The sequence below is a fragment of the Astatotilapia calliptera genome, chromosome 4, assembly GCF_900246225.1.
Source record: "Astatotilapia calliptera chromosome 4, fAstCal1.2, whole genome shotgun sequence".
Taxonomy (NCBI): Eukaryota; Metazoa; Chordata; class Actinopteri; order Cichliformes; family Cichlidae; genus Astatotilapia; species Astatotilapia calliptera.
This window is the reverse complement of record NC_039305.1, coordinates 2,800,187-2,827,913: the sequence shown is the minus strand read 5'-3', so window position 1 is coordinate 2,827,913 and position 27,727 is coordinate 2,800,187. Positions and strand designations below refer to the sequence as shown.

The window sequence follows — 27,727 nt, the reverse complement described above, 5'->3', positions numbered from 1 at the left end:
TTATAGTTTAAGGGACGAGCACATTCCTGATGGGAAGGAAACGGTGGGCACTGACTCCGCCTGTCCCAGAGAATATTTCAAGGGCAAACCTGTTGATGCGATCTGCGGCAGGAGGCAAGACGGGGAGCGAGCGAGCGGGTGGGAAGGCAAAAAATAAAAATGAATGAGTTGACAAACGAATGGGTCCCAGGGAAGCGTGAGGAGAGATGATGCATTAATCTGTGGTGGTTGAAAAAGGGGGGATGTTGTAGAGTTGTAGGGCAGCCAGTACTCAAAGAGCAGAGGGAGGGAAATAAACGGGAGGGGTGGAGGGAAGGGAAGAGAGAGACGGGAGGGAGAGCGAGAGGATAAATCCTTACTACATAATGATTAGAGCTCACAAGCCCTTCCTGTGACATGGAGTGTAGGAGTCAGGATTACAGCCGGCCAGAGAAGCCAGAGTGAACGCTCTGCTGATGGGCGAAGGAGGGGCACAGGTAGGAACAGCCCAAAAAACAACAAGGCATACAGGACAACAAGTGCAGCCAACTGAAGGCTAGAGCAAGCAAGGTGCGCTTGGAGAAAGGTCACGAGGAAGATCCAAGAATTTCCAAACTCCAGCAGTTTGCATCTGCACCTCTGTTCCGGCCATCTGTCGCCGGCCGCCGACGGCCTCGTCCCGGGCAGCTGGATCATTTCTCAGAGCCTTATTTTGATGGAGTGGCAGTAAAAGTACCGCTCGCACCAGAGGAGGACGAAGGAGGGAGTCTGGGAAATGAAGAGAAGGGTCACCCTGCAGGACCTGCGATAGATGGGGACACACGATGCGGACAGGTGTCAGAGACGGAGTAGATCTGCGTCTTCACGAACCGGGCAGTGACGATCAAGGACGCGGGTGACGAGCTGAAGGTTGAGGATTTCTTTTGGCGCAAGTTTCTGGCAGCTTTGTTAGTTTTTTCTTTTTCCCAGAGACTCACTTTCCAGCCAAGAGAGGAATTATCTTTCCCCCAGAGTTGCGCGGCTGGTGAAGACTTTAAAAAGGCTACTGCTTCACACAGGTATGCACACTCGAGGGTTTCTCCTAAATTCCTCCTCAGTTTCTCCTCCTGGGACACATTACCTGAAAACAGTCTTCAGAGGTGTCCCTGTCAACAAGTTGGAAAACTAAACCAAAAGCGCATCCGTGGACGGCTGAGATTATATCAACTTGCTTTGCTTCTCCTTTTCCTCCTCTGGCACCTGTTCACCTTGATCTCCCTCCGTCACTCCATCTATCCTCCTCCTGCTCCTCTTCTTCCCCCCCCCCTCCCTTTTACCAGCGAGTGATAATGTGACCTTCTGCCAAAGTGCTGGAAACCATGCCACCGTCGCAGCGGGCTCCTCTGTTGCTGCTACTGAAATAGACTCAAACAAGTGCAGGGAGAGGAAGAGCGAAAGGGGGAGGGAGATACGAAGGAGGGAGGAGGAGGAGAAGACGAGGGCCAAAGGGGAGAGAAAGAAGAGGAGGAGAAGGAGGGGAAAAAAAGAAAACGGGGAACAGGACGGCTGAAGCTGCACACACGGCATGAGTGGTGACGAGCCAGGGCTGGATGTGGATTGCCAACACAGGTAAGATCACCTTCGTCGATCGCATTATTTAAGCACCGGCGTGCTCCGATCAGCTTGCAGTTACTCCTGGTTAAGTATGGAAATGCTTTCTGCTTCTTTGGAGTAGTTTTGTTTGTAGTTTTGTTGAGCAGAGTTTCCTCCTGCTGCTTTCTGCTTTGGGTCAATAGCAGAATTATCAGAACGCAGAGGGGATCAGATCAGAGGGGGTACTCGACAGCATCCTTGTCAGAGGGATCAGACGACACGCTGCGCGGGGCTTTTTCCGCCTCTTGTAGGTGGCAGTAACTGTTGCTTTAACTCACCGAGCTGCTGGGAGGGGGGGGATTAAGCAGAGTGGATCGATGCGTCATTGTAAACAGTTAGAGCAGCTGAGAGGGCCTTTTGATACATGCCCGCCGGACTTGAGATACCACTGCTGCAGGGGAAATTGAACTGCCACTGAAGAGTGACTTCACAGGATGTGAGAAAATGTGTGCTTGCTCCAATTACCGAAGGATTCGTTCTAGCGTTTTGGCTCCAGGAGGCGCCTTCGAATCAAATCTTGTGGCTCGAAATTAGAGATTTATTCAGAAGTTAGCCAAGAAAATTTTTCCCACTCAGACCAATAAATACAAGGAAAACAATGCTGGTGATAAAACAAACATGGAACAAACTATATTTTATCTGACATGTGCCCCAGGATCACTAACACCATCCGCTCCACAATTTAATAGTGTCAAGACGCATGTCTGCAGCAGGAACTCAACACACAGGCAGGAATCCATCCGGAACAAACGGCCACATTATCCATCCCTGAGTGAATAACTGACGGACGTCTCTTTATCTCAGAGTAACAGATTCTTCTGTCACAGGCCTTAAACACGACTCAAGTCGTTTTATTTTCATGCGTGGACAGAAAGTGAATATGAAAAAGGGGCTTTAACGATGAAGAGGTCAGAGGAAGGGAGGCAGTTTAAATGAGAGGCGACGGTGAGGGGGGGAATCCGCGGGGACGTTCTGCCGAGCTGGACACGACTTCTTTGAGAGCCGAGGCTGCTGCTGTCCGGACACCACAGCCACGAAGGATGGACACAGACTGACTTTAACCTGTTTTTAAGGCTCACACAGGTTATTAAACGCCTACAGAAACCTGTGGAACAGTGTTTCCTGTACAGCGGCCAGACTCAGACTACAGCATGTTTGTCTGTGTCAGAAAATGTGTTTGTGTGACCGAGACACTTTCACTGCATGCGTGATGTGATCGGGAATTACAAAAGGAACACTACGCTGAATTAGATAAGAAAACAGAGGACGAGGTCACACAAACTCATCGGCAAAGGTTTTAATGAGCTTATAGATCACGGGAACAAAAGCCTGTTTTTTCCATAGACGTCTACACAATCCAAGCCTGAGGAGACGCCCTCTGCTGGCTGCCACAAGGAATGCACATTTAAGCCACTTCCCCACTGGCTTCACTTAAACCTGGAAATGATGCCTGTCGTTTAAATGCACACACAGCCACACACGTCCAGACCAGAAAATATACTCATTTAAGAATTCTGGCTTCTAAAATTAACCAGTTTAATAGGGATTAGATAAGAAGTGGGCATAATTTCCACTTTGGCACGCAGTTACTTTGGTTTGAGATCCATTAGGAAGAAAATGAGTCTGCTTTATGTCCCTTTTCATAGTTTGCAGATGTCCTCTTATTTATCAGGCTCTAAATTTGGGTCTTATGTGTCCTTGTGGGCTTTTATGCAATTAAAGAGTTTTCATTTACACCGCCTATAGAAGTAAACGCTCCAAGAATTCATTTATTTTGAATCAAACCTAAGATTCATGCGATGTTGAAGTGAGGATGAAACTTCTTCGGTTAATCGTGGTTATTTGTTGTAAAATCGCAGGTCCACAGGTGGAGGTAAAAGTCTGTTTTTCCTGCAGTGAGAGCAGAGTGGGAGCGGGGGGTGGTGAGAGTGTGTGACAGTGCAGCAGCAGTTAGGCAGGTGAAAAATGGCTGTTCATTATGTTATACCAACCATATCCCAGTTTCAGTAATTGGGTGCGTGTATGTGAGTTCAGTACAGACAGCCTGTACGTACATGCGCACCAGAAACCAGCCGGAGGATCCTCAGCCCATCGCACAACATGATGCAATCTCACTACATCACACACACACACCTGCCCTTCAACACACGTGAGGACCTCGCCTAACTCAATAAATGGTTACGAGTGTTTTTACTATGATCGTCCCTCTCCCGGCTGCACCAAAAACACGCTCAGCAGCAAATATGTCTGACTTATTAAACACTATCAGTTACAGGTTGTCAGGGAGGATCAGCCTTCATGTTAGCAGACACTGAACGAACCTTACAGCAGCACCGAGCAGCTGTAACGACTTCAAACATTACAGGGAAGGTTCTTATATGAATCTGTGGTCATGTAAGGCACACAGTCAGACAAGAGGGTGACAGCTGGTAATATCATTTTTCATTGTGAATCATGCAAAGCTTTTCTAAAGAGTCTAAGACTGAAATGCAAAGTTCATTTCTACTGTTGTGAAGTGTTTGCAGACAAATTGGCGTCTTCCAAGCAAGCTACTGACCCCCACAGCAACATAGCAGCAACCAAAGAAATATGCTGGAGTCAGAAACCAGTTGTGGAATCCACATGTTTTCCAGGGGTTATCATGGTGATGACCCCTGCAGAAAGCAGCTGTTGACCCCATGAGGCCTGTGTGAATGAGGCTTTAGCAGCCGAGTAAGGAGAGGCCTGGCCAGCTGCACTTAAGTATGTGAAGCAGTTGATTATCAGCTGATAAAACATCAACCAGTGAGTGAAGAAATCTCTTCCCCTGTGCTGATGCTGTGCCTGGACCAGCCTGAGTATGGTAATTAAAATGGATGCAGCATTGTTGCTCTTTTTATAATTGAAACAAAAGCAACGAACGCCGTCATCCTTCGCAGCGCTGGATCTCAGTGAGCGCAGAGACTGACAGCGAGAAAAGCAACAGCAGCTACACAAACACCAGTTTAACAACCATTCCTGTAGCCTGGAGTTACTGAGCTCTTCAACTGCAGAGCTAAATTATATCGTCACGCAAGCCTCGCATGCTTGCAGCCTGCAGCCTGCGGGCAGACTGACAAACAACCTCCGGGTTGGTATCACACAGACACGGGCTGATTTGTCAGCTGTCCGGATCTCCCATCTCACGCTCGGAGCCGATCTGCTTAATCAAATGTTAAAGACACAAAACCTCACCCATCTTCACGTCTCTGCAAAGCGAGAGGCGAGGGAGGGGAGGAAGACGGGAAGAGGAGAATGATGATTGAGAGAGCAGACCCCAAAAAAAAAGAAAAAGAAGAAGACATAAAACAGAAACGCCAGTCGGCTCGCCCGCACGGGGAACGGGTTGAAATGGAAACTGCTCTGATTGACGGCCGGTTACAAGCATCCCAGACAGTAAAACATTTACTGCAGAGGAGGGAAGGAGGTTACAGGATATCAGATCAATCTATCCAAGGTCATCAGAGACGAGGGTAGATTTAACTCGGGCATCATCCCTAAACCCTTCTCTCGACAATCTCTAAAACCCGTACGGGTCACCGTTAAACGTTCAAACGCAGATCTGTGCTGCGACGCCGGGCGAGAAGAAGTTCTCAGGGCGCTCTCATACTGCACAGCCTGCGTGGTGAAACCTCAAACTCCGGGCAGAATGAGGCTTGCAGGCTATGCTGCTCTCCTCTCGAGTTTATGGCTGCACTCACGGGCACAACAGAGACTCGGGGCCCATTTATATTCATGGCGCAGCGCCGCTTGCACCTCGTCTAACGTCCTGTCCCTGTTGAGAAGGAAAACTGACACGCCGTGGGGTTGGGAGGGCGGTGGAGGGGGGCTTTCTTTGCCTCTCCTTTCCTTGTCATTCTTCTGCCTCTTGTGGATCCTAACACCAACCTGAGTGTTTGTGCATGTGTGACGCGTGTGGGTGCATGTGCGCTGTGTAGTACGGGAAATTGATTAAGCTAATCGCTTTCTATTCACAGCTGCGTGTGTCCCGCTTAATTTTTCACAATTATCCCTGAGCGGGTGACGCGGTGGGAGGGCGTCTCGATGAGGGATGATGACAGCGATAACCTTAGAAGGAGGGCCTGGAAAGTGAGGGAGGCCGGTGAGACGACATCCAAACAGAAAGCTGCGTTTAAAGAAATCGGGCTGAAGCGTTTCCACTGCCGTCTAACAAAAAGTGACATGCAGCGTCCTGGTGGTTCGGCAGCTTGTGATGACGACGTGGTTGGGGCTTTGCCACGTGTCTCCTCCTCCTCTGTCCTTCTTGTCACTCTCAGCGTCACCTAACAAAGTCAAACTGCTCGACAGAGCAAAAAAGGCACAACTCGTGACTTCCTGAGAGATAAAGAATTGTTTTTTACTTTTCTGGAGGCTGTTTATTGTTGCAAAAATCAATACGCCATCTCCGGAGAAAACCATAAAAGCCAGAGTTGTTTATGACATGCTCCGATTGCTTTCCATGGAGTGGTTTTACATGTTTGTGCTGCGATTAGAGGCACTGAGGCTGTACCTCTCACTACCTTTTCACAGATTCTGACAAATCGAAAGCTCGTGCAGTCATCCAGACAGCAAAAGAAAACCATCTCTTTGTCGGCTTCCTTTGACATTAAATTTCTCCCACGTATCCTTTCAATAACCAATTAATAACACTTAGTGTCCTGCAGAGTGTTTTTGCAAAGCTCCAGCTCATTCTGTTTTTTTGTGGATACTTGGTAAACATGACAGATGTTTTTCTTTGGAGTCCGAACCCGAGCAGAAAGTCAACACTGATGTGCTGAACGCAGCTCAGACTGGGTGATGATGCAGATGTGCGTCTGCTGGATGTGTTGAACTTTCACAGCATGCAACACGTGGAGACATCGAGGGCCAAACAAGTGTTTTTGTTATGTCCTGGTAGCTGATCCGAACCAGCAGGTCGAGTACATCCTCTGCTGGGCAGGGTTCGGTTTATGTCTGTGAGCTGTTACAACTGCCCAAAAAAATGCAAATGTTCTATTATTATTCTAATATTTCTACTATCTATGCAGTGTTTTTGCTCTAGTGACCTTCAAGTCATCTCGAACCAAAACAAACACGGTGAAGACAGATGACACTTTCCTAATTTAACGTGACCCTGTGATGCAGCTGGATTCTTACAAGCATGCTATCCGGTCGTTAAGTGATGACGTGACGAATCCTACTTCCGGGTCTAAAGTAGTCTGCGTTTAATATGGCTTTTGTGTTGTTAACATGTTTAATGTTTTGTATTTTCTTCTATTTGATCTCAAAAAGCTCCTAAAACAGTCAGTGATCACTGTTGACCTCCCTCGGCTTTTATTACCGCTAATCATTTATTTAAGCTCAGTTTTTAAAACCTTAGGATGTAACTACAGCCCAGCCCATGCAGCAGTATATGAATGACTAACCTCATATTGTAGATGGATTATCTCAGTTGTTCTCCTGGCTGAAGTTTGGTCCTTTTACAGCATCCTGCCATGCGATTACATTTGTTCCTGACCACCGAGAACACTCACGTTAACTTTTATCGAGTGGAAAAAAAGTTAGCTTGTTTATATTATGCTAACATAGCTGTGTCGCTAGCGGTCACGTAGCACATCATTATATACCAGCTAGCCCAACTTCAGTAACCCTACAAACGTCCCTGCTGTTTAGTTTTCTGTCTTCATTTATGTTGGAAGTGATAGCAGAGCTGTACGTTTTAATTTGTTTCCAAAACCCCGCAGTCAGGACAAGTTATATTGTATTTAGATAGAAGCTAGCGAGCTAACTTCCTGCTAACTTCTAACTCTGTATGGACCTGCAGCGGAGTTTAGGTCCAGACACGGCTAGTGACGTCAGACTGAACAATCGGATAAGTAATGCTATTCCTGCACCAGCAGCACAGACATGGTGCAAAGGCTGACTCTTACCAAATGGCGAACAAGCCTCGTCTGCATCCTCATTTATGGTTTACATGTAAATACAACAATGACATGAAGTCCTCGAACCATGTTTAAGTTGTATTAGCTCACCCAAATGACTGAAAATCTGTTTTCTTGAAGTAAAACCCACGTATGCATTTAATGACTGAGCTCTGAATCCAGGGAGAAAAACCTAAACCAGTTTGCTGTCCAAGAATCAGCATCTGTGTGAAAGCCTTTGACAGATCCTGAAGATTATCCCCGAAACCAGCACAATGTTTCTATACGGCGATGTTGCTGAAGAGTTTTTCAAATATAATATTTCAATTCTATCTTTAGTACAAAGTAAATTGGTTTAAAATTGGTATTTCAAAGCCTCCGCACACAAAAATCAATACGGTCTTGCCAGCTTTATGCCTCTGTGGGTGTGTGATTTGGAAGAACTGACTGATGTTGCGTTTATCTTGCACATTCCTGCTTTACACACAAAGTAGGAAAGGAGAGAAAGACTGCACAGGCCACACACACACACAGATTAAAAACAAAGTGATATGCTCATATGTGGATTAGAGCGTGTGTGTGTGTGTGTGTGTCAGAGGTCAGCTGTATTTGTGTGCAGCCACTATATCAACTGGGAGAGTAGGTTGGTGACAGCTGGACCGGTGGCAGGGGTGGAGGGGGGGTGGTCTGGTTCTGCATGGGCAACCCCAGTTTCAGCTTAACCAGGGTCTTACACTGATCCCTGCTTTACATACGGCTGCACATGAGGCCGAGTGCGGGGTCCGCCAAAGCCTGACAGAGGACACTTCCGCCACCCTCCGTGTTACCTGCCGCCGCGGGTTTACAGCCAGGTCAGCCCGCAGGGTCAGAGTAGGAGTATGGATATCAGCGTGTGATGTCGCGCCCTGTAAGCCTTCGCCAAACATCCGCCCATGTGTTAAAGGCAAAATGGATTACATTTGCATTGCCATTGTAATCTTCAGCCTCGTAGAGATTATTACCCTCAAAACGCGTCACAATCTGTTCGATTTCACTACGCGCTGTGCTGACGAAGACAACGCCGGGTGATGAAGTGTCCCCTGACGATAAATGTGCCAAAGCAAAGAGGAGAGATATATATCAAACATCTGTCCAGTGACGAGCAAACACGTGGCCTCTGTCCTTGGGGATTTTTCCCCCACTTTGGAGTAAATGATGATCTTTTCTTGACTATGTTGATCCATTTATTGCACGACCAAACTACGGAGTCTTTTCTTTTTATAGGTTTAATGCAAAAGGCTCAAGCTGGGCGATGACCTGATCAAGGTTATACGACACTTGCTGCAGAGGGAGCGCTGCTTTATCGCTACGTGAGGTTTCAAAGATGGAACTGTAATAAAAGCCGGCTACATAGCTTTCCATCTGCTGTGGCATTTAAAACCTGCTGATCGTGGCCCCTCTGATGCTACAGAGTCAGAAAATCCAACTGTTCAGTTCTGCTCCATCTCCCTCCTGAATATTTAAATCCTTTAATGCAAAGAGATACCAGCAGCCGCCTGACTACTCCCCTCTCCCACCCCAGAACCTTTGTTCAGAGACGACAGTAAAAATCTCACCAGATTTATGAGGACTTTACCTAGACAGGTTTTCACCCTGTGGCAGATCAATCACTCGTAGTGCAGAGTTCCAGTAGAGGCGTGCGCGTCTTAAATATGTCTGCAGTGCCGGCGGCAGAGGCGAAGTCAAAGGGTCCGCGACAGAAACTAATATCACCGAGTGAGTCTGTTTGATGCGTCTCTGTCTCCGGAGGTCACGTGAAACAGATTCATTGTTATTGGTTTGGACTTCAAAGCCTCCACTGGGGTTTCACTTTGGGTGCATTTCAGCAGGAAACCCTGGTGGACGTCGACTTGGTCTTTTTCACGCGGCCGGCTGCCGTTTATCACACGGCCACGATACACGACCCCATCCCATAAAGACCAGAGCCGTAAATCAACAGGCAGATTTAGGGGGGACCCTGCCCCTCTGCTGACGAGTCTGTCGCTGCAGAAAATGAAAATCCTGGCCTTCATGGAAACGGAGCCATATTTTGTACAAATGAGCACAAAAACATGATATGGATTATGCATTTTGTTAACTTTATAAGTTTATATAACATAAGAGCCACATAGTTTTTTTGTTTTGTTTTATTTATTGCAGTGCTACAAGTCCTTACGCAAGCAATTTGGCAACACCTCTGGGCAGTTACTTGGAGGGGAAAACACCTGTAACATGGATTTTAAACCCAGGAAGCAAATAGATGAATGATAACTGAGATGCTCTCTTAATTTTGGTGCGTCTGTGTTGTATTTTCATCACCTATTTGCTCATGAATGCAGAGATGCAGCCTCTAACAGCTGATATCCTATTTTGTAAATACGCTATGATGAATGTTAAACACTGTATATGTTTCACAAATGATTGCATGCTCTGCTAAACAGGGTCATTTGTGGGTTAATTGGTGCATTAAATTAATTTTTGAATCATATGATTACGAGCATCGAGTAAGCAGGTGGTGCAGTTTCTGCCCAGCATGCACCACAAAGCTCCTCCCACCAACAACAGCAATAATAAAAAACAAACTTTAAAGAAAAAAAAGAGTTAAAATGTTGATTTTAAGCCCTTTCGTTTTTGGAGTTGCACATCACTGCAGGTTCTGAGTCCTCCACGAGAACACTGAACAAATTCTGTTCTGATTCTTGTTATCAATATACTGATCAAAACAAAATACAGATAAGATCCTCATCTATGTATTTACTAAAATAATAAATACAGAAATATTCACAGCCTTATGACTGTGATCCACAAACGTCACAGCATCATCACTGGCTAACTGCAGATTGGCTTGTTGGGGGTCAATCGGCAGCACAGCAGCTATCTGCGTTATTACACTCGACATAAACAAGTCCAGCATGATCCAACAGAAAAACTCCACTTTATCAAATTATGTTTGCATAAAGCAGTCACAGCAGGTGAAGATGGCTGTTTTCAGGCCATTTTGTCAGATGTCTAACACTTCGTCACTGCTGATGTGGCATTTGCAGTCAGAGTCCCTGCAGCGACGAGCACCTGCCTCAGGAGATATGGTAATTCAAACATCCACAGTTCCTTTGTTAACCGGTTTTGTCTTTAATTTATTCTCAGTCGCCTCCATTGCTTTATCTACACATTTCTTTTCACTGTTCCATAAAGGTGGCCAGTTACGCACATGCTTCAGTGAAGCTTCAGTGAAACTGAGAGGCCGTGAATCTTAATCTTTGTGGCACAAGTCAAAGTTCTGATTAATATCAAACAATCCACTGATTTTAGCATTAATCTGTCGTTTCCCATCGTTTAATCTTAAACAACATCAGAGGCACAGGTGTCGAACTTAATGAGAGCTTCACGATTGATCTTCTAAACAAACGAGCCTAAAGAGAACCAAATTAAATAAGCACGATTAGAAAGGATGAAAAAAGACAAGAGATTTAACAAACACACTCGAGGAGACTGAAAAACCAAACAAGGGCCAAAAAGATGTTTCCTGCACGCTAGGATGAACACAAATTGTGCAGCTTGAGGGCAGCGAGCAGTTACAGCCCGTTTTTGCACAATAATTAATTTGATATTTCCAAGGTTAGTTGCATAAATGTACTTGTTGTTTATGCTATTTAAATTCAGCTTCGGCTTTAGTGTCATAACGTGTGCAATTTTACATCATGTTTATTTGAAGATAAAGGTTCACAGAAAGGTCTCACTGAATAAACATATATTATTATTATTAGTCCTAGACCTTTAGGTCACAACAAGCCTAAAGATCGGTCGCTCAGCAACAGGGAGGTGCAAGTTCAGGTGGTCGCCCATGGACACAGCACCACAGACGGAGTCGTGAGCTCCGGCTCAGGCCTGTGGTGGAGGTGAGGCCAGTCTGACCAGCACGCCGACCTCAGGCTTGCTGGTCAGACCGGCCGACAGTCTGGGAGGATTCCCACTCCTGCTCGTGCACCGCCGACCACGCCCCACCACAGAGTCCAATAAGATCAGACTTGGTAACCTTGTTAAAGTGGCTGGTAAGACTTCAGGGAGGTCTCAGGTCCAGCTTGCGGACTTTTATAACAGGCAGGTGCTGAGGAAGGCGACCTCTGTCATCCTCTCTTAAACGACTTTCAGCTGCTTCCTTCAGGTTGTCGGTATAAAGTGCCGTTTATACCTGCTGCTATCATCGTGCTTAATAACACTAAACCATGTTCTCTTTCTTTTGGTGTTGTTTGATGTGTGGACATACTGCAACTTAATTTCCCACTGGGGACAATAAAGTGACCACTGAGTGCATTCACATATAAGGCACAACAGTGCTGCTATATGATCAGTCACAAACATGGTTCAGTCTACTGGCAGCAAATATGTGGTTTGGAGTTTAAGCTGCTTCGAGTGGCCTGCAAAACTCAAACATGCTGTTAAACAATTGGTGACCTACTCGATTTTATAATAAATAAACTTTATAAAGTTTATTTATTATAAAATCTCACCCATTATTAGAACGGACTATAAATATAATTGTGGACACTGTGAACAAGCGAACCACTGCCAAGCTCTACTTCGAGGTCAATTTTGAAAAAGGACCACGTACAATAAACATTCAACGCATTGTACCAGAGTTATTGTACCTCGGCAGGTCAGATGCAGAAGATCATCAATTACATTTATCTGAATCTCATCATTATTTGAATACATGAGTAAAAAAGTGTAGAACAGCTGAATACAGCATAGTCTAATATTTGTTATCTGGTAAACTGCAGCTGAGGAACTGGTGTTGCTTTGTTAATTAACTCAAGCGCCAGACGATGTGGAGCCGTGCCAGACTCGGTCCCACGGAAACAAAGAGCAGTTATTGTCTTAATGTATTTGAATACAACTCTAACAGAGCTAACAGTGTATTTGCTGCCATGCTGTGGTTTTTCAGTGGCCTATAATTAATGATATAAGCTGTTTAACTGGAGCAGCTTAGAGCAGCCAACAGTCGGAGAGAAACTACAAACTGAGGACAGGATTTGGCACAGACTCTGTCTGTCTTAGCTTTTCTGTATTCTGTGTAAAAGTACACAGATCAGAAAGGGATAGGAAACCTTAATAGTCTGATTCAAAGGTTCGGTCAGGACCTGCACAGCGGTCTTAGTGGTAGGCTGTCCTGGGTCACAGATATATCCAGAGATCTGGCTCCAGATATTTAGTTTATTTGAGATCAGTCAGAAGATATCGAGGATTGATCACATTTAGCAAAGCTCGCGCTGTAGAACGTCTGACTGCAGTACAGCCTGTATAGGAAATGTTTACAAAAACACTTTTCATTTGGGCTCCAACCAAAAAATGCGGACACGCGCCAACTATGTCATACCGTGGATATTTTTAGATGCCGATGTTTTTCCTTTTTTTGCCTCTCACCTCACCCCGCTCCCACTGCACTTATGAGGATGATGATTCTACAGATTAGTTAAATGGGTGCAGATTTAAAGAGATTAGCGTGGCTGTATTTTTTAATCAGAGATTAGTTCAACATATTCATACAGGTGTAATCATCTGGTGGTAAATGAATCCTGACTCTTTGTAACAGAGAAGGTCAAACTGTGGCTTGTGTTTGCTGGGTGGTTGCATTTATTAAATTCTATTAAAGAAACCTCTTTCAAGCCTGGAAAGCACTGATCCTGTCTGCAGGATACCCACAGCGAGCAGTGACGTAGACCAAACTGAGAAAAACAGAAAGCTCAAAAGCTGCGACACACTTCCAACATTTCTGAAGTTTTTTGAAGATTTTGTTTTCGTAGTTCTGGAGAGAAAAATGTTCCTACAGTCCCCAACAAGATTAGCAAGCTAAGGTACATCCAATAAACTGGGAACGCTCTATTCCTGTACAGTAATACTTAAATTTAAACAGTTAAAGCCAAAGATGAAATAAAGATGTGAATTTCCTGACCGGTTAGCGAGCAGTTGCTGGGTGATGGTGCTGCACTAAAAACCTCCCTGTGAGTTGTCGTAGTTTCCATGAAAGATTCCAATTTGTCTGCAAACGCTCGCCAACTAACGGGGTAGTCAAACTTTCCAAAGGTTAAAAAATGAGAAAAAAAACCCTTCAAAGTAAAAGTTATTTATTTACCTCTAAAATTATAATTATATATATATATATATATATATATATATATATATATATATATATATATATATACATATACATATATATATACATATACATATATATATACATATACATATATATATACATATATATATATATATACATATACATATATATATACATATACATATATATATACATATATATATATATATACATATACATATATATATACATATATATATATATATATATATATATATATATATATATATACACATATACATATATATATATATATATATATATATACACATATACATATATATATATATATATATATATATATATATATATATATATATATATATATATATATATATATATATATATATATATATATATATATATATATATATATATATATATATATATATATATACATATATATATATATATATATATATATATATATATACACATATATATATATATATATATATACATATATATATATATATATACATATATATATATATATACATATATATATATACATATATATACATATATATATATACATATATACATATATATACATATATATATATATATATATATATACATATATATACATATATATACATATATATGAATAGATGCTATCTGGTTACCTATAAAAAGTCTTGATTTGGAGTACCTACATCTCTTAGTTTCAATAAAAAGTCCCATTAATTAGCTCATTATTTTTGATTTGGTGGATTGGCGTTCACTGATCACACCCAGGATATACCACTGATTTGATTTCATCTATAAAGTGATACTGTGATAAAGTGATTCAGTAAGAAGTTCTGCCTCTGCCGTGTCAAACTGAGCTCAGAGATTTATTTTATTTATTTTACTAAAAAGCTAATTATGTTCCTACAAACCTAGTGGACGTCTTTCTTTCTTTGCTAAAGATGGTGTATTTCACTATTTTGGGAAGAACTGGTCACAAGAGGAACAATAGAGCTAATTTAAGTAGTGTTTGCCTACCCGGTGCAACGATAGGGAAGCCCTAACGTTCATACGAGTCCCATAAAAGTCATAGATCTGCTTGATCATGGAGTTCTGACAGCGCTGGATCAAGAGGAAGCTGCTGGACTGTTATCAGCAGGTGAAACACAGACGCAGCAGGCTGCGGATCCATGGATGAGTGTATTGATTAAGTAGCAGGAGACGGGACAGGTGCACATTGTTAAACAGCTGCAGCAGGGGTGTCGTGCCCAGAATATAAAGGGAGTCATTAAACACTGCACCACACTTCTCACCCAGATGTATTTACTGCTGCAGCTTCACGTTAATGAGCTGGATCAGGAATCACTTGGAGGACCTTTGCAGCATCTCATCGATAAATGGCAGGTTGTTTTCTTTCATGTGGTTTCATCACTCATATGGTCTATATCAGAGAAAACAGAGAGTGGACAACTTTGGAAGAATGGATGCAGTTTGCAGGATGCAAAGATGAGATTTCAATGCGCACTGTGGGGCAGGACGGCTGTTGCAAAAGTAATTAAAGGGCACTGATTGCGCTAATCCTCATTTTCTGTCATGTGTACTGATACAGTGGTGGATGCTCATATTAAACAAGGCCAAATTTCCAAATAATGAGGTCAGTGTATGCATAAATAATCCCAAAGGGTCAGGCTTCAGGCTGCTCTAAACACTCGGTTTCAGACAGCTTCTTTTTTACTTGTGTCTTTGCATGTTGCCACAGATGGGGGATCTCCTCATGTGGTCATTCTTTGGCTGTGAGATGCCCCACCCACTAGCTGTTCAAGCTCTTTGTTTGCAAGGAGCAGCCAATCAGAAGAAAGCTGGGTCAAAAGGAGAGGAAGGGAGATGCCAGAGGTGCTTGTTGAAGCTTCCACCCCCCTCATAAGAAAATTAAGGATTACTTAGAGTCCAACAATAAAAATCTGGACCTGGAAATGAACAAAACAGGTTCCCTCCAATATGACAAAATGATATTTTTTAAAAATGTGAAAATAAACTGCTGCTTTTGGTTGAGACAGTGCTGAAAAAGGTGAAGGAAACATACACTGCATTAGAAGGGGAAATAAACCGCACTGTACAAGACTTCAATATGCATGAACCAGATGTACTCACATTCTCATCACTGAGTCTGTGTATGTGTCGCCGTGTGCAGAAAATCCAATTTGCCTTATCAGCAATATTCAATTTCTGGGAGCAGATAACATGTGTATGAGCTGAACATGCAGATGTGGATGTTTGCATTATTTACCTGTTCAACTTAACAAAATGTCCAAGTGTCAGCAGTGTGGAAGCACAACAGACTAAAAATAAATAACGTCGTTGTACGATAGAGCCCCAGCAGCTATTTTTAATCAGTCTGCATTTCTCAGCTCGTTCAGTAAAGACACTGCTTCCTCCGTATGTCACCCACTAGAGGGGGATAAGCACATCTTAAATGTTTGTTAGTCAAACTCTAACTAACTGAGGACAGAGAATACGAACACTGTCGATTGGTGGGACGATACTGCCGATCGGCACCGTTTAACTTTGAAAGTTCGGTCTCTCGTCCGCTTTTTAAAATCTAATCTCTCATCAGATGTTAGATAATTCTCAGCGGTGGCCTGTTTACACAGTTCAGCCGTCAAAAGAAGAGGAAACAGGAAAGTGGCTGGTATGTGCTGCTCTGAAGCAACTTATTTAAGTCACGTTGCTTTTCCATAATCCCTTTGACAAGAACGGACTTTGGCGACAGCTTTCCAAGAGAGGCAGTAAGAAATAAATAGGACAGAGGAGTGTGTGTGCTTGCATTAATCCTGTAATGGGGACTAACCTCCCAAACCATCATCTCTACGTGTAACCTTAAATATCTGACTTCTTGCATTCTTGCTGAAGAAAGTTTGCAATTAACAGGGAAAAGTTCGGGTTCTTCATGTGGGTATGGAATAACCGTTAATGTGCCGTCTGTACCATATGTACAGCATGCAGCGCTCCATGTTGTTATACTCTATATAGGTTAAACATACTGTGGTCTACTTTATTTATTTAATCTCACAGTACAAAGACAACATGTAAAACACTGAAAAGGAAAAGGTTTCCCTTTTTTTAACGCAAATTTAAAGTTGGGACAAGTTATCTCACATATTTATGCAACTTGCAAGCAACGCATTAGAAACTGAGGAGCCCATCACTGTAGTTTAGAAAGCAACATGTTTCCCATTACAGCTGCAGGATTTCAGCTCTTCTTTTTTCTGAATCATAACACTGCAGATGTCTTTAGTGGGCCAATCATCATCTACCACCCAAATTTATTTACTACAGAGCTATCCACAAAGTACGAGGCCACCTCCACATGTTCAGGCATGGAAACCTGATGCCATGAAGCTCCCAGCACACAGTTTGTATGCTGATGTTAATGCCTGAAGGCGTTTTAGAACTCTTTGCCAGCCGAGCGTTGGCCATTTAAATGCACTAACACACCTCAGCACTCTGTGTCACTGACCTGACTTGTTGCAGTAGTGCTATCATATCACAGTACCATGCTGAAACTCAGTGAGTTCTTCTCAATGACCTGTTCATTCAGACATTTTTTAATTATGAAAGATCTTTCAAATCAATATTACATAAGCTAATAATAAATGAACTCCATGCTGACAAAAGAACCAGCTCGTTTTCTGCTGAAATATTTAAATGTTATTAGATAACAATGGAGTACTTTCATAAGAAGCTTACATGCAGACGTAATCAAGTATAACTGGGCAGTGACTGGTTGCACTCTGTGGGGCACCAAGTACAGTATGACTCATTCTGAATCCAGTTTGCAGCAGCATCGTGACGCAAAAAGGCAACCTGTCTCCGGCTCATGGCTCAAACTACAGTATGTACCTTGTGACTGCTTCGGAGCCGAAATTGTCTCTGTTTTGTAATAAATCTAAAATCTCTACGACCAATGGATGTCCACGGTGACTTTTGATCCTCAACATCTGAGTGGAGCCTGTATACACAGGAGCGGTTTGAGAGGATTTAGCCAAAGGACAGATGAAAATCCTCTTTCCTTTATGTATCAGTGCAGTTTAAGGATTCGGCTGGCTTTAGAGGTTCGGGGGTCGGCACCCAGCAAACGTACGGTCACAAGCTGTAATGTATCTGCATCATGAATCTTTGAAGGCTGTTTCCTCCAGATCTGAACGGTAAATAGAAACTGAGATACGATAGCCTCCATGGATCTCAAAATACAATATAAAATATATTCCAACTTTGTTTTACTGATTTCAACGATAACGTTAGCAACAAAGTTAGCAACAGCAAAGTCAATCTTGATTTCAGAACAGTTGTATGTCCATTGTACCCCCCATCCTGAATTCTCCCCCTACCAGGTCCACACTAGACAAGACAGCACAGAGAGCCAGTCTCTGCCCACACACACAAAAAAAACATCTCAAGACTTATACACATAACAAGCATAACCCAAACAAACAACAACAAAAAAGGGACCAAACAAAACAAAAGGATAAACAAATAAATAAAGTAAAAATGAGATTAAAAAAAAAATCCAAACTTTATAATGTAGCTTCACTCAGTTCACTTCAGACTCAGGAAGTAAAGTGATGGTGTCCACTAGTAAGAGAAATTATTTCCAGATTTTGTTAAATTTCCTATTTCTTTATTCTTTTAGAGAGAATCGAAGTTTTTCCAACTTTAAGTTAAAGAGTACATCTCTCACCCAATAATCATGATTTGGGGGGTGGGGAAGCTTCCACTTCAACAGAATAAGCCTCCGAGCTAGTAAAGTGGTAAAGGCTAGGGCCTGTTTGAGGGGGCCAGATCAAGTCGGGAGGAATGCCAAAAATTGCGGAGAGCGGGTTAGGAGGGACAGTCTGGCCATGTGCTTGGCTAAGTGTGTTGAATATATTCCTCCAAAATGCACTCAGTTTCGAACAAGACCAAAACATGTGGAAATGGTTGGCAGGTGATAGTCTGCATCTGCTGCAGGCATCACTAATGGTTGGATAGATTTTAGATAATTTTGCGTTTGTATAATGTACTTTATAGACCACCTTGCACTGAATCAAAGCATGACGGGCACAAATTGAGGACGAGTGAATCAGTTTCAAAGCAGAATCCCACTGCTGTTCTGGCAGGGTTGTCTGTAGCTCTTCCATCTCAGCTTAGTATGAGAAATGGATTTGGGGACCGACGTATCTAGTATTTTATACAAGGCTGATATCAGTCTGTTTTGATGAGGGTTCGTCTGCAGGATGATATCCAGATTTGTTTCTGGAGGCCGATTGGGAAAGTGAGGGAACTACGTTTTTACAAAATCTCTAGTCTGAAGATAACGAAAAAAATTGATATTAGGCAGGTCATATTTAGACGATAGGTCAGCAAAAGATAGAAAGGTGTCCTGACTGTACAAGTCCTTAACAGTCCTAAGACCTTTATCTTTCCAACTGCCAAAGGCCGCATCAATGTTTGAAGGTGCAAAATTACAATCTTTTTAATAAAGGTGTTAGCAAAGGTCCAAGTAGCCCGAAGTATTTTCTGAACTGTCGCCAATTATTCGATTATCCCCAACAAGGGTTGGAGAGAAAGGGAGTGGTGAGCTGAGTATTGATGATAATACTAGATGCAGTTTCCATTTGTACCCAGGCTGGTACAGGGGGGTCGTTGCGAACCCAATGCAAAAGTTTGTGTATGTTAGCTGCCCAATAGTAGTGTCTAAAATTGGGCAGACCAAGACCACCGTCAGCTTTAGAGGACTGAAGAATAGACTTGCGAATTCTAGCTTGTTTCCCTCCCCATATGAAATGTGACAGAGTCTTTTCTAACTTGTCGAAGAATGCTTTAGTAAGAAGAACTGGGACATGTTGAAAAAGATACAAGAATTTGGGGAGGACATTCATCTTTATCAGGTTAACTCTCCCTGCCACTGACAATGGTAGAGAAGTCCAACGGTCACAACCTTTCCCAACATTGTCTAGTAGGGACAGAAAAGGAAATAAAACCCCCCAGATATCTAAATCCAGTTTCTGTCCACTTAAAGGGCACTATTGAGTGGGGAAGAGCTCTGGCCAGGGAGTTGAGGGGTTGCAACTCGGTTTTTTGATAATTGACCTTATATCCTGACAGTGTACCATATTGGTCCAGTATGTTAAAAAGCACCGGAAATGAGTTTAGAGGGTCAGAAATGTACAGGAGCAAGTCGTCTGCATAAAGGGAGAGTTTGTGGGTTACACCGAACCTCGTAATGCCTTTAAATCTATCCTCTGAACGCAGCCATATTGCAAGAGGCTCGATAGCAATGGCGAATAGGAAGGGTGAGAGAGAGCACCCTTGCCTAGTGCCCCTCTCAAGTGGAAAAGGCGAAGACAAGTTGTTGTTAGTACGAATACAGGTGAATGGCGAAGAATATAGTAGCTTAACCCAGAGAATAAAGTCAACCCTAAGTCAAACCTATCCATCACCTCATAGAGGAAGCGCCGCTCGACGCGGTCGAAGGCTTTCTCCGTGTCAAGAGATACCACAACCTCTGGAATTGAGTTGCATGATGTGTGGATAATATTCAAGAGGCGTCTTGAATTGTCATATGAGTGCCTGCCGGCCATGAATCCCGTCTGATCAGTGGCGATAATTTGTGGCACAACACGTTGTAGCCTAAGTGCGAGAATTTTAGATAGTATTTTAAAATCAATATTTAAAAGAGAAATTGGTCCGTAACTACTGCACAACAGAGGATCCTTGTCTTTTTTCAAGAGTAAACAAATAGTAGCTTCGGACAAAGTCTTGGGTAATTGACATTTTGAAAAGGCTTCATTATACATATCTTTCAACAACGGTGCCATAAGATCAGAATTGGCTTTATAGTATTCTGCAGAGTTACCTGTGTTTAAGGATTTAATGGCTTCTTGTACCTCTACTACAGTAATCAATCCCCCTAACCCCTTCGTCAGATCTATTCTTGGAAAATGTATATTTGGAGAGTTTCTTCTGATAGAGGTGGAGAGCTTGACGTGTACAGATTGGAATAGAAACGAACAAATACTTCATCAATTCCCTCTGGGTCCGATATTATGTCACCAGCGGCAGACTTGACCTTTGGAATTAGTTTGGAGGTTGCTTCGGCACGGGCTTGATAGGCCAGAAGTTTCCCTGCCTTATCACCGGATTCAAAAAAGCGTTGCTTTGTCTTAATTAATTGAACCATAGCTGTTGCGGTGGTGGTTATACAATATAAAATATAAATAAATATATTAAAATCATGTCACAAAGTTACTGATGACTCCATTTTTGCTTTAATGACATTTTTACCACCTGAGCGTTCAGCCTTCATTCATGCGCCTCAGCTGTTTTACGGTTTCATTAAATATACAGGAGGTCTTCAGGTATTTCTTCCATGAATGTTAATCTCGCGACATTAAGCCTAAACGTCTCTACTGCTGTCAGCTGAAACACGGCTGATGTCACTGAACAGGATGTAGAGTCGAGTTGCACATGCAGGACACGTCACGAACAGCTTCCCATGCATGCATGCGTGATGTGTTTTCTCGGAGTCTGTGCATGCAACATGACAAAAAAACCCAATTCCTTCATAAGTATTCTAGAGATGAACCGGCCCGGCCGTCATGCACTGCATGCTTGTTCTGCAGTGTTTTCCAGAGGAGCTCACAGCTCGGTCCGACGCAGGATGTAGTACGGAGAGAAAAACGCAGCACAGAGCTGCACCGTGCTCCGTGCACTAGCCAAATCTCTTGATAAGTTTATACACTACAATCAAGCCGCAGGCCATGACGCCTGGTTGGGATTACCAAGGGATTACAATATATTCACCCCACTGGGATTCCATCACATGGTGGATCAGATCTCTGTGACAGGGGCCCAGTGTGCAGCACTCCCCGAGGGCCACAAACACTGCTGTGAAAGATTTGACAACGAGCCTAACTCTGTCTGACAGCTCAACACAAACCGCTGTCTGCTTACAATGTGAATGTTAAACTAACATTACAGGGTTTGACATCGCAGAGTCCCAACTATGGCATTTCTCCTGCATTACCTTCCAGAGGGCAGAAAGCACAACAATTGGAAGTAATTAAGATAGTACGGCTGAGAGTTAGTGCTTGCATTGCAGTCCATTAGAGAGGCAGTGTTGCACAAGGAGCAAGGATTTTATCACCAGAGGATTAAAGGCATTTGTGAATAAAGTTTTTTTCCTTTTGATATGTTGAAACGTATGCTAATGAACATTATTCTGACACTGTGGATGCCACATGATCGTCAAAACTATGCATGCAGATCTGCAGCAGATTAAGCCTGAATGCCTTGGGCTGCTAAAAAAGAAATTAAGTAATAGCATCAAAAGTAATGTCACGAGAGAAAAATTATAAATCCTCTTGTTCTCCATTTGTTGCATTAAACGCTGGACACCATCTGCTGGGTTGTACCGCAGAATCCAACAGCAGCAGGGTGGCAGCTGCCATCCTAAGACGCAACAGCCTGGCCACAGCCTCGTGCTGCACGCTGACAAACACTAAAAATACTGCTCTGGGCTCCGTTAATGGGCTCTTACACGTCTGATTACAGCGACCGGGCCGGCACGCTGAGCCGAGATGAAGCCAGAAGGTCATTTATATTTATCAAAACGTAAAAACAAACACAAAAAGATCTTCCTGTCTAACATGTCGATCTCTTCTATCCCCCCCACCAGGCAGTAGGTGACTGAGATGGGCGTTCGTCTAGGCTGCTGGAGCGACTCCCCGTGGTGGCCGCCGCTGCTGCTGCTGCTATTCTGCGCCATCCCTGGCTGTTCCTGCCGGCCGTTCGGGATCCCCACGCCCTCTGTGAATGTGGCGGTGGTGTTCAGCGGCACGGCCTACCAGACGGAGATCAAGGGGCGTTTGAGTCGGGAAAACTTCATGGATCTTCCCTTGGAGGTGAACCCTATCACTGTACTGGTCAACAACACTAACCCTCGGGCGCTGCTAACCCGCATCTGCGACACTCTCTCAACCAACCGTGTCCATGGCGTGGTGTTCGAGGACAACGTGGGCTCAGAGGCCGTGGCGCAGATCTTGGACTTCATTTCCACTCAGACGGCCGTGCCAATCGTGGGCATCAGTGGAGGCTCTGCTGTCGTCCTGCCACACAAGGTCAGCTCGTCATCAATTACTACACCTCACACACACAAAAGCCTTTGTTTTTATTCCACCGCCGCTGATCTTTCAGTTTTTCTTTTTATCCAGAATACACCAACACCACAGGACCAGCTATAATAATATTTCATTAAACAAAGGAGATAGGTGCTCTATGAAATCAATTGTTGGGGTCAATCTCATTCCTGGACAAAGTTTCTGTTTTTCCTTTTGGTCTGTCAGGTATTAAGAACTCCTTACTCTTATTGAAGTTAGATAACAGCTTCATTCAGTATTTAGACATTTACTTAATCACTTCAGTCTGCAGCGTGACTCGTGGTAATTATAGTCCTCGTAGCAAAAAGAGAAATCATTTCAATCACAATTCTGCTTAAGGTGCTGATTCATTTTCTTGAGAGCAGTTAAATAATGACAAAGAAGCCATTAGGAAAAAAACAGGAATCCGAGTGCTAATTACATCAGCTTAATGAACACTGAAGGACGTATAATACGTCACTTTAAAGCGAGCAAAAAAGAAGAGAAAAAGAAAATCGATGGATATTAGTAATGACCAAATTGCACATTTGCATTATTGTTTCACACAATTCATGTGAAGAAAATGTTACTATTTCAAAGTCAGATACAAAGAATATACCTTTTATTCAAATCCTCAGTTTTTAATACACATATAGGACCTTTACTGCCTGATCTACGGCCTTCAAAGCATTCTACTGTTGCTCCAGCTGGAAGCAACTTTGGGTTCAGTGTCTTGTTCAAGTTTCAAAGCATCAACCATGTATCATAATTCCACTCCACTATCTGAGCCACAGTCTAACGGATATGCTTCACACATAATTTTTGCATAACAAAACCCATCATGTCAAATGATGAAGTTGTGCTATTTGAAAACGAGTGAACAACACCAAAAATATCCAGACTTTCATTTGCCCCACAGATTTGCCAGCTGATTTATTGTTGGAGCACTCATGCTGCATAAATAATCAGTACAAACGATTGACATCTGCTCTGACTGGCAAAACAATGCAATACATCTGCCCATTTCCCAGTAAGATGCCCATGATAACGCTGGTATCACCACCACGCCGTCTCAGATGCTCATTACATTGCACGAATCTGTGCAAGTGAAGGAGAAAAGGGTTGGCGCATTCCTTCACTGTACTGTGGTGTCAGTGTGTTTTTATCTTGTAGTTAATATTAGCTCCCTGATTAACTTTCCAGATGTGAGCCATCCTTCCTCAATGCAAGACGCTGAATTTTGGTACCCAAGTGTATCATGAGGTAATGGCTCCAAGTCAAATGGGTGAAGGAAACAGTTTATATAAGACTAACAACATCTGGCACCAGCATGCTGATAATCTATTGCAAGAGGAAGTGATATGATTTATTGTTATGTCAACATTAGGGCTGCCACAAACGATTATTTTGATAGTCGACTAGTCACCGATTATTTTTGCGATTAGTCGACTAATCAGATCATCATCCATTGGACGTACAGCGTACAGCTTATTGCACCAGCAGCATCTGCTCTTATATAACTATCATTAGCTTACAGCTTGAAGTGTTTGTGCTAACTAAAAATAAAGACAAGATGGTAGTTTATTAATTTTTAATGAAATTTGCAGATTGTTTCGGTGAAGTTTAATAAACTCCTTGCTTTCTAAAATATAACAGGACACCGGAGTAAATTCTCCAGCGTCTCACACTTCTGATAATCAGCTGTCTGCTTGACAGTTTTAGCTGTGTAAAAACTATAACTTTAATCTCAGCCAAACCGATTTACTCAGGAACAAATAAAATACTAAAGAAAGCCAAACTAACATTTTTAAGTTATCTAAGTGACTTATATATATATGTTTAACCTGACTAGCGAAAGACGGCGGTGGGTTTGAAAACGATTTGCCGGGAGTCCGGTGTTCTCACGGCTCTAGTTAGCCTAGCCCCCGCCTAGCTATCGAGCTAGTGGGTAACAGACGTCTCCGAAAACGTCGGAGCGCTTTTGAAAATATGCGGTGTCCTGATAAACTGAGCCGATATTTGAGGTTTACACAGCTACATTCTCGCCTGAAAATATGTTAAACGTTTATTTTGTGACCCAGAAAGAATAATAAGAGTAAAGTTAAAACTAACTAGCTGCCGCCATTGTCGACAACTGCGCTGGGCTGCGCTATGAATTCTGGGACACAGCTTCTTCTTCTTCGGGGTTTAACGGCAGCTGGCATCCTTGTACATGCAGTGCTGCCATCTTCTGTTTCAGTCCGTTATTACACTCTTAAATCCTACTACTCATTCCTGCGTCCTTTGTGATCTTACAAAGCTTCAAACGATGCGTCGACTATTAAATTAGTCGTCGACGATTTTAATAGTCGACATAATCGTGACTAGTCGACTAATCGTGGCAGCCCTAGTCAACATTTAGTGCAACTTCTAATTTTATTAATAAGAAAAACTAGAGTTCAACTCTTTTGAACATTTTTGTGCAGATGTTGTATGTCGAGGTTGTGTTACATGATGTTAGTGCCACATGCTGCTACACTGAGGTGAGGTCAAGTACAGGAGACAAGTTTGTGGCTCAAACGAGCATTTAAACCACATCTGAGTTGAAGCTGGTTTAGCTGCAACGATCGATCTAAACAAGCACAAATACCAGCAACAGAGACTATAATCTTTTCTCTGGTGACATTTCTACAAGAAACACTTTGGCGGTGCTGGGATAGCATCACACGTCGACAGCCGCAGTCTGAAGCCCTGAAAAATGATTCTTTCACTTGATGACTCGACTTGGTGGTGGTGCACATTATGCTTGGTTTCTTGAATGATGCATGCTGCACAGCTATTTATGTTTTTCCTCACACGTAACAACTTGGCTGGGCCATTGAGGCAAACACAGCCACACTGCAACTTTTGTTTTTGCTAGCTAGTCCCAGACCTGCCGGCTCATGTTTGCACAGCATCAGGTTGACCGTGTCGCTGTTGTGGCCGTCCTCAACGCCATTTAGCTGCTTCCCAGATGTTCTCTCAACCCACAGTCAGATGGACTTTTAATACACTTTTTTATAATATATTAAACAAATGTTATATATTTGTGCCCGTACCACATAAAATACAATCAAAGTCTATGAGAAAAGGATTTAAAATGTCATTAAAGATTTATTTTAAACCACTATTTAAGTTCTAATTAAATATTACCACACCAACGAGTTTGGTCAGCAGCTTTCGGGGAGTCGAAATTAGATCAGAAGCATTTATTATTTTTCAAAGCTAAAAAGATGTTTTGTTTGTTATTACTAGGATTAATGCAAGCATACAAATGCTCTGCACCCCTATCAGCCTGCCTCACATTCACCTTTAGACTTTTCAAGACCTGTTTACTCCTTCAGATCAAATCTAAAACCAAACACACTGATGTGAGTGTAAAATCTAAGTTAAGGTACAATCAAAGTCTTTTAAAAGTGTTAAAATGTGTTTAATAATGTGAAAAGTATCATTGCTGCCCTAAAGCTATTTTAAGTATTAGCAATTTCTCAGTAAACTCAAATCTTCCCATTTCATTAGTCTGAAGAGTAAGCAGCTTTTAGGCCTTTTTCTTCATCGCCATCTTCAAGGTTTCCATCAGCAAACTGCAGGCCTCCCACGCCTAAACTGACCCCCTACCAGGTCTCAGCACAGGGGATTTTGAGATGTGTTTTTAGCCATGAGCTACAATAATAAGCTAAAGCTACTTTTACAGTTAAAAAGAATTGGTCTCTTTATTTACAAATGATGGTGATCCTTTGCAACGATCAGATCAGTGGAAAAATGCTAATACGAAAGATGCACAAGAGGTTTTAACCATCACAGCATCTAACAGCACGAGCCTGAGGCAGTAATCTCACGGCACTGAATTCATCTTTTCACCTACAGCATCAGTGAACTCTTTCAGTGCTTTGGATAAGAATATGGTTCTTCATTCAAAGCCCCAGATTGGCCTTTTCCATTTGACTCTTGAGGCTTTCCATAAGCAAGGAGACACTAACAAGACTCCAGTAATTTGCATCATTCACACGGGCCTGTAGACAGCTCCCCTGTCAACAACATCCATTTCAGAAAACATGCGGCGTGATCTCGCCCTCCGCATGGCGTCGAGGGTAATAAAAGAGATGTCATGCAGCAGTTAATGCCTCCTGCTGCTCATTTACACTTTAACCATTCAAACCTGAGGACAGAAACAGCGAATCAATCACAGTAAATTACAGAATAAACACATGTAATAAGAAATAAGCTCTTTGACAAAGGCTAGTGTGAAAATGAATGATTGCTTTTCATCAGCAATTAGTTGGGACCATTAATTTATGACATTTAGTGAAGCCATTATACTTGCCTTTCAGAGCAGTGAGTGCATGCATTATTAATATGGATGGTCCCAGCTGGAAACCAACCGTAATCTACCCACTGAGGCACCGGGTCTCTGAGTGACATGCACACATGCCTGCCCTGCATGATTTGCTATTTGCATGCAAATAGTTTCCCGCAGCCTTGGGTCCACTTGTACTTAATCCATACCACAAATACCAAAGATTTTGGTTATTACTAAACATTTCAAAAGCATAAAAAACATGGAGCATGCTTAGACCTTCTCAAACTTCACCTGCTTCCAAGTAGAAGAACACGCGACCTTCAAACTGACCCCAATAACGGTTATGAAACAAAAAATGTTGCTGCTTCAACGCATTCAAATTTCAGGTCGGCCAGTTTGTTTGTGTGAACATTTTAAGAAGCTAATAACTTGTAGAAAATTAAACCAAACCCACAAATGAAAAATGTGCTTATTGTAGAAACGAGTAATCACAAAATCCTTCTTTACTCTATATACACGTCTGTCCACTCGTATCCATCTTTGCACTGCTTCCAGGCAGATATCTGGGCAGCGTGTTGAA

At 42.7% G+C, this 27,727-nt stretch overlaps 1 protein-coding gene across 2 annotated transcripts in view; it reads left to right on the top strand.

Moving 5' to 3' along the window:
- The first annotated feature begins 1,471 nt into the window (after positions 1–1,471).
- Positions 1,472–27,727, top strand: part of grin2ca (glutamate receptor, ionotropic, N-methyl D-aspartate 2Ca) — a 73,095-nt gene continuing 46,839 nt past the window's right edge. The window contains exons 1-2 of one of the 2 annotated variants that reach the window (XM_026163995.1): positions 1,472–1,587; positions 22,370–22,811. In XM_026163995.1, the coding sequence (XP_026019780.1) occupies positions 22,386–22,811 (426 nt within the window). In that variant the 5' untranslated portion in view covers positions 1,472–1,587; positions 22,370–22,385. Of the gene's footprint in view, positions 1,588–18,190; positions 22,812–27,727 lie in introns of those variants that run through there. The other variant, XM_026163996.1, reaches the window with a different exon arrangement.